Consider the following 7,882-nt stretch of genomic DNA (forward strand, 5'->3'; position numbering starts at 1 on the left):
TTTTATCGGCTGTAAACAAGATTTGTCGGGGTCCCGCGTAGGCCTCTCTTACATAGCTCTTTTGAGCGCTCCTTGAAGTTCCTCCCACATGTGGTCCTCCGACTATGAGTGAGATTTCAGCATACGCCTCACCTTTCTGATCCTCTTGATCCCCATGCTCGGCCTTGAATTTCTTCAACGCTCCTCTTCGGATCAGAGCTTCTATAGCTTCTTTAAGGTTGAAACAGTCAGCAGTGCGGTGACCGATGTCCGCGTGGAAAGCACAATATTTTGTTTTATCTCTCTTCGAGATATCTTTCTTGATCGACCTTAGCTTAGGGAAATCTTCTTTGTCCTGTGTAAGACTAAATATCTCCTCTATCGGGGTATTGAGTTTATGATATTTATCGAACTTACTGGAGAAAGGCTTCAGGGGTCCTGCTCTAGACCGGCTCTTCTTAGGTGGGCGGTTATCCTCAAAATGTCGCTCCCTGTGCTCTTCTCGGTATCTCTTCGGTGGCTTTGCTTTTCTTGCCGCCAACCTTGCTTCCTCCGCGTTGATATACTTCTGTGCTCTCTTCAGGAAATCGTTGTAGTCCCTTGGACTAGTCTTCTGAAGTGACCACCAGAACTCCGATTTTGTTCGGGCGCCGATGGAGATTCCGAAGAGCTTAAAGTCTTCATTCAGATCGTCAACCTGAAGAGCTTGCTCCAAGTAGCGATTAATAAAATCTTTCAATGACTCGTCATGGGCTTGTCTCATCGCTAGCAGCCTTTCTTTGGGAGTTTTTCCCGAGCCGGAGCCGACAAATTGTTCCATGAATTTTCTGGATATCTGCTTCCAGGATCCTATGGAGTTTGGCTTTAGTTTTCTATACCACCTCTTGGCTGAGCCAGTTAGAGTGATAGAGAACGCTCTGCACATAACTTCTGGTCCTGCCCCTTGCAACAGCATCCAAGAAGAAAATGTGTCTAGATGGTCTCCCGGGTCGGTCTTTCCATCGTATACCGGGATGCTTGGCATCCTGAAACGATCAGGCAACGGGTGTTCTAACACGCGTGCTGTGAAAGGGGAGACAGCTTCTCCAACTTTCGGGATAGACTTCTTCTGACCTAGGGCCACCTCTTCGATTCGACGCTCCAATCTTCTAAAATTTGTTTTGTTGGTGCTCGCGCTGTCTTCAGTTTCCGAGCTTACCATGCTATTTCTAAAAGTATTTGAATGACCTTTGTCCATAGTAGGCTGGTACCGATCAGGAATCTTTTCCTGACTAGACTGCTCCTTCTTGGATTTAGAGTCATCTTCCATTCTCTCATACCGATCTTTAGCATGTCTCCGAGATTTCTTAACCTGCGGATCCTGCCCGATGGGTTCTTTCCCTGATCGGTGTGAGGGTTCTTCATCTGGGATCACTACCGCGCTTCGCAGTGTGACTTTCTTCGCCTGCAGCCTTCTCTTCAACTCCCTGTTATCCGCCTCTAAGACCGAAAGACGCTCTTGCATCTGTCTGAACTGTTCTTCGAGGCTAGGTTCCGGAAGAAGTTCATCTATTTCTTCCAAGGTGAGAGGCAGGGTGCGGTTATGGTGTTCTATCTCCGTTTGCTGGTTAGAGACAGCGTTCACGGGTGCGGATGAACTAGCCATATTCTTCAGCGTGTCCCCCTCCTTCTAGCGCCAACTGTTGACCTGTAAAATTAGTACAACAATATCTCACGAAAATGCACAGACTCTGAGTACGAGGACTCCGAGTACGAGGATGATTTAGGCAAGACTTTCTCTTTATACAGACGAATCTAATACAAGAGAGCAATGTTTTCTAGAGGTTCTGAGTAAAAAAAGTAAGTAAAAGTTCTTCAAGAGTTCTCTGTCTCGAGAGCCTCTGCGAGCTCCTATTTATACTTGTCTGGTGTAGCTTTGTGGTTGTGGGCTCTGACGGTTATTATGGGGAACGTGGGGTGATCAATCCCACGTTCTAGACGGTTTTTGGGTAACTACCGATTCCCTCTCGCTGAGGTGGACGGTTATTAATCTTCGCACGATTTTTGAAATGTCAAGGTGTGCGTTTAAGTATTTGAAACATGTTTTCTTTTGGTTTGACTAGTCTTTGACCTACGGTCTTCTCTTCTCTCCGAAGTTCTGATCGGTAGGTTTCGTTCTTAACTTATGAACGGGTCGTTCCTTTTCAATGTTTAACTCTTAGGTCTATTTTACCTGAGTCCAGTGCTGGATTTTGTATTTTCCTCGGGGTTCCGACTACCCTACTCGGTGTCTGACTATTTTATCCCGTAACAACCTCTAAACGCAGAGATATAGAGTCGTTGAAACTCTCTCAGACATTGACTCCTTGAAGGGACAGCTTGCACTTCGTTCTGTGCACGTGCGAGCATCTCCTAAAAGGCGTGATACATTGCAGCAACCACATCCTCAAGAGGTTCAGCGGGTCACACGGGTCCTCGCAAAGGCAGAATATTAAGTGGTCTTGCACCAGGCGGCCTACCATGTCGTGCAATTATGAAAAGTAAATTAATGGACCGTGAGTGTAAAGTAAACCGAGTATGCGCATTCCTTATAGATTCTATAACCTAGACGCTCTAATACCGAACTTGTCATGCCCCGAAAACAAGACGTGAACTAAACGAAGATAAGTGCTATTAAACAGACTTTATTAAAAAGAGTAACTGAACATCCCACAATGCATACTCAGTTATTCGCTTTACAGATCCAAAGATAAACAAAACAGAATGCGAAAATAAAACAAACTTCTATAAGAAAAAGCTTATATACAGACCTGCTAGACAACCAAACCGAAACTTCAAAAAAACTTAAACGATACTAAAATTCGAGGTCGTCCTAACCCTTCTTCTCGTTTCCGGATTATAAGAAAAATTTGAGGAAAATAGGGGTGAGTCTGAGGCCTAGTGTAACGGTTTGAGTAAAAAGATTTTCGAAAATAATACTTTACTTCATAATAATAATAATATTCTTGTCACGTGTAAATCACCATACACGTACAAAAGTATAACATGCAGAAAAGTATATTGCAAAAATGTACATTACATAAATTTAAATGTGTCTCTAGATACATCTAAGCGTGTACTATCTCCTGAGCCGCCCTGCCAACTTAACCCATGGCAGTCTTCTGATTAGAACAAGGTGCACTCTCCGCATCGTATAAGTGCGTGTGTGAATCCGGCTTATCCAGGATATACAAAACTTTTCTTTCGTAAATACGGGATATATGTATGATATAAAAAATACTCTCAAATATATCATTCGAATCGAGAATTTTCTCGTTCGTTCTAAATTAATTCAAATATATTTAAGGTTTATCGGAAATAATTCTTGTCTTTTGGAATTTATTTATTGAATTAATTTTCGGAACATTTTCTCGGAATTAATTTATTATTCGAGACGAACTCGATAAATCCTTTGTTTTATTCCGAGATCCCACTTTATCTTCATATATTTTAAATTAATTCGATAAACTTATTATTTCAACCCAAAATGATGGAAATAATTCTTAGAAAATTAATTACATAATTTTCGCGTCCATTAAACCCCGAGCAAAATATATTTCCATATTCTTTTCTCGTTCTTTTGAGGAACTTAGTTTACAATATTAATCTTAAAATTTTGAGTCGCTAGAAGTCAAGAAAAAAAATCGAGAGGCCATGGATTTGGAGCAAAAAACACGTGAACCAGAAATCATCCTCGTTAGAGCCATCGGCAGAGGGGTCTTAGAGGATAAGAAGAGCTTTGTCGAAATTTCACAGTACGTTAACTAGCACCATCGTCGTGTCAGAGTCGAGCGAGAAGTTGAAGAGAAAATTGTTGGCTGCCACTTGAGAGATGCCAAGGGAACCTTTTGCATTCCAAAGGGATTGAATGAACTCCTTGAAAAAATTCAGCTGTACTAGCTTAGCCGATAGAATTTTTCCTAAGAGGCTGAAACTGACCTCTTCTTTTACTTCCAAAATCCAATATTCCTCGATACTCACAATTTTGTCTTCGCTCTAGAAGGAGACTCCTTGAAGCTTTCAATCATGTCTTCTATAGGAAATAGGCCAAAAGATCTTCTGCGCGGAGGGAGAGAACACTCTTAGACCGGAACCTAGAGAGAGTTTTTTTTTTTAGTACTTCTAAAATTTAAATATAAACTCATTTTAATGTATAAATTTTGACCCCTTAAATTTAATATATATTTTTATCATCATATATTATTTTCACATTGGACCACCCCAAAATTTTTATTCTTAGGGTCCACTCCGTTCCCGACTTTATGTGTATTGAGAAAAAAAAAAAGTTCTAACCAACATAAATACCAGATATTCAGAACTAAATAATATAATAAAAGAAAAAAAAAAGGAGTCGGAACTCGCAAGTCCAACTCCAAACAAAGTCGTAGGGTTCAGAGCTTTTAGTTGACAGTTGACACACACACACACACAGAAAAAAAAAGAGCTTAGGTTTGTTTGGTTACGGGGCGTTTCGCAACACTCGTCTCTACACAGACCTAACTTCCAAACCCACAACACAAAATCCCTCTACTCTTTCTCACTCAACAAACATAACCTCTACTTTCTCTACACATATATATGCACACAAATTCTCTGTACTTTATACTCAACGAACAGAGAATCTTCAAAACAGTGAAAGAAAAGCGATATTCCTATATATATATATATACATATAAAATAAATAATTGATATTAATCATAGATACGCCTCCACCTACTTCTTCTCTGCTGTTTTGCTCTTCCTCGCTTTCATCGCATGTTCTTTTCTCAGGAAAAGAATTTAGCTTCAATATTTATTGTTAGATTTAATCAGTTATTTTTTTGGTGGCAATCAATCTCCAATGGGGAATAATAAGAGAGGAATTGTTGAACCGCCATTCAACCACGACGACGACGAAAAGAACAGAGCCGTCTCGTTCACCGTATCTGGGTTAGGGTTACCACGATGGAGCTCCGAAGAGGCGAGCTTTTACCATCCCGGCGGATTGTTCGCCAGCATCGGCCAGGTCGGAGTCGGCGGCGGCGGAGGATTCGGAGTCACTCCGAACCCTCCGAATCCGCGCGGCGGCGGTGGAGGATTGAAGGTCCCGTACTTGGAGCTGTACGAGAAGTACATCGAGGGCTTTTGCGGGGAGGGGTTGGCGGAGTCGGGTTTGGCGGCGGAGAAGAGGAATAGGAAGTGCGGTCTGAGACTGAAGGTGAAGGTTGCGAACCCGTCGCTGCGGCGGCTGATCAGCGGCGCGGTGGCCGGAGCGGTATCGAGGACGGCGGTGGCGCCGCTGGAGACTATCCGGACCCACCTGATGGTGGGCAGCAGCGGACAGAGCAGCGCCGAGGTCTTCGAGAATATCATGAAGTCCGACGGCTGGAAGGGCTTGTTCCGCGGCAACTTGGTCAATGTCATCCGCGTTGCTCCCAGCAAGGCCATTGAGGTATTCAATAATTGAGGCTTTTGTTCAATGTTTCGTTTTCTTACTTTCCCAATTGTCTGCGCAGCTCTTTGCTTATGACACCGTGAACAAGAGACTGTCGTCCAAGTCGGGAGGAGAATCCAAAATCCCAATCCCCGCTTCCTTAATCGCAGGGGCTTGCGCAGGAGTGAGCTCCACGTTGATCACGTATCCTCTCGAGCTACTCAAGACCCGTCTCACCATACAGGTACACATTTTCACCCGGTAGCTAACTAGCTAATAGCAAACTTAAGTTGTGTTCATTAACTTAAAAGTTACGGGAATTAATCTTGTCACGTCAGCGTCGGTTGGTGGCTATATTTGTAACTTTGAAGATGTGTTGGCTAAATTGAAAGATGAGAAGCTGTGCAGGGAGACATGTACAAGGGGCTACTGGACGCGTTTGTGAAGATAGTGCGAGAAGAAGGGCCGGCAGAGCTGTACAGAGGACTGGCCCCTAGCCTGATCGGGGTGATCCCGTACGCGGCGGCCAACTACTTTGCATACGACAGCCTGCGGAAGGCGTACCGGAGGGTGTGGAAGAAGGAGCACATCGGGAACATCGAGACGCTGCTGATCGGGTCGGCGGCAGGGGCCATCTCGAGCTCGGCCACCTTCCCGCTGGAGGTGGCGCGCAAGCACATGCAGGTGGGGTCCCTGTGCGGGCGCCAGGTGTACCGCAACGTCATCCACGCCCTCGCTACCATTCTCCGCAACGAGGGCCTCCCAGGCCTCTACCGTGGCCTCGGCCCCAGCTGCGTCAAGCTCATTCCCGCCGCCGGCATCTCCTTCATGTGCTATGAGGCCTGTAAGAGGGTCCTCGTCGAAGACAACCACCAAGAAGCCTAGACACCCACCACCACCTTTTCCATTTTCAATTCCTCTTTTCTTTCTAGGAGAGCCTTCTTTTCAGGGTTAGAATTCGCGTTTCCGACACCTCAATACAAATACTTTATTTTTTCATTATTTAACAATTTTGGGCACATTCTGGGGAATGATTTCGACTATGTTTGTTTAACAAGCCAATTATAAGAAGAGATGATTCTAGTTACCACACCTTCGTAAATTCTGCTGCAATGTTAGTCTCGTTTTGAATAGGTTAGGATTCTGCAATTCTGAGACATACTCTATACACACTCGGTGGCATCAAAACGGAGCTGCACAACTCGTCTGACTCAGCAACAAAATCTTAACGTTTGCACCTCACTGGTGTCCAAGCCGAAATTATTACTATTTAAAAAAAAAAAAAAAATATAGCAAATTAGCAATTTTTCTTGTTTTTTGTTTTTTTTTGTTTTTTTTCCCTAGATACTAGATCGAATAGGCACGTTGTGTATAACATACATCGAACTATTCAAGATTGCACATTCCAAGTCTCCCGAGAAGAGCTTGTATTCATCAGTGCATGCAACAGCTTTTTTTTCCCTTTCCTAGAAAATTTAGGGGAAACAGAATCACGAAAAATTACACAAAAAATCATGACCCTAGGTCAAAGCTGTTTGTGTTTCGAAGTAAATAGCAGCCTCAACCTAACATATAAAAGCAGTGGGGTCATTTACACCAGAAGATGAGATATGGGTATGAGACATTCCCAGAGCCAATCAACAGAAGAAAAATGTAGATTAGCAACTAAATAATGAGCAACAGCGTTATTTTTTCTGGAAGATTAGCAGCAGCTTGCACGAAGCATTGGTAGTAAGTTGTTGATGTCTGGGAAGGGAATGGAGTTTAAAGCTTTAACACAAACCTCTGGTAGCGTGACCGCCAAATAAGCTTTGGTGCGCTTAAACTCTCAGAGCGCGTGCAAGGACGGAGTTAGAGTGTCTAACCTTAGGGTGGGCGAAAGTGGGAATAATAAATTCAGCGGTGGCTAATTTGTAAATTTCCAGGGTGAAGATATGAGAAATAATTTGAGTACAAAAAAAAAAAAAATTTTGAGGAGGGGTTTAAGCCCCTGTTAGGCCTTAACTGGCTCCGTCCAAGAGCGCGTGGACTCTGGATGGTGCCCACAAAATCGACAGCTGAAAGCCCCGACGACCAAGATTGTCCAAGGTTGGGAGGAGGTCGTTTAAAGCCCGCCAAATAAAATGTCGTACCTTGCAAACGCCAAACTGTCTTCCACCAATTCTCGTCCCCCCGATTTCGAAAACACCGTCTCTTGCTACCCCGATCAAACTGTGTATAGCGTCAGACTGCCACTTAGCCTATCCCAGGTCCTTGCCACTCCCACATGGATGCTCCTAATTTCGCATGATGGTCTCAAAAGCCTCTCGACGACGATGAAGTCATGGACCCGCCATATGGATGATAGGACCACGGTCCCGGAATCCATAAGTCCTCAAAGACCTGGATATCGCCGCTTCCCACCTTCCACTTAGTGCAATGCTATCCTATATATACAATGTTATACAAGTATAAAAACGACTAGATGTTATA

General features: G+C 43.8%; 1 protein-coding gene across 1 annotated transcript; it reads left to right on the forward strand.

Annotated features, from left to right (window-relative positions):
* Positions 1 to 4,344: 4,344 nt before the first annotated feature.
* SHS1 (Mitochondrial substrate carrier family protein) lies at positions 4,345 to 6,497 on the forward strand. Its single transcript, XM_089621358.1, has 3 exons — positions 4,345 to 5,428; positions 5,493 to 5,654; positions 5,819 to 6,497. The coding sequence occupies exons 1-3, from the start codon at positions 4,838 to 4,840 to the stop codon at positions 6,293 to 6,295; spliced, it is 1,230 nt and encodes a 409-aa protein (XP_089477484.1). The 5' UTR covers positions 4,345 to 4,837; the 3' UTR covers positions 6,296 to 6,497.
* The last annotated feature ends 1,385 nt before the right edge of the window (positions 6,498 to 7,882 follow it).

The sequence above is a fragment of the Urtica dioica genome, chromosome 7, assembly GCF_054948205.1.
Source record: "Urtica dioica subsp. dioica isolate 48M chromosome 7, U.dioica_male_clone48M_v1_H2, whole genome shotgun sequence".
NCBI lineage: Eukaryota > Viridiplantae > Streptophyta > Magnoliopsida > Rosales > Urticaceae > Urtica > Urtica dioica.

Excerpts from the sequence above, each read along its gene's own strand:
- SHS1 (XM_089621358.1), top strand. The coding sequence starts at position 4,838 with ATGGGGAATAATAAGAGAGGAATTGTTGAACCGCCATTCAACCACGAC. Across the intron at positions 5,429-5,492 it reads CTCCCAGCAAGGCCATTGAG|CTCTTTGCTTATGACACCGT; the intron begins GTATTCAATAAT and ends TTGTCTGCGCAG. Across the intron at positions 5,655-5,818 it reads AGACCCGTCTCACCATACAG|GGAGACATGTACAAGGGGCT; the intron begins GTACACATTTTC and ends GAAGCTGTGCAG.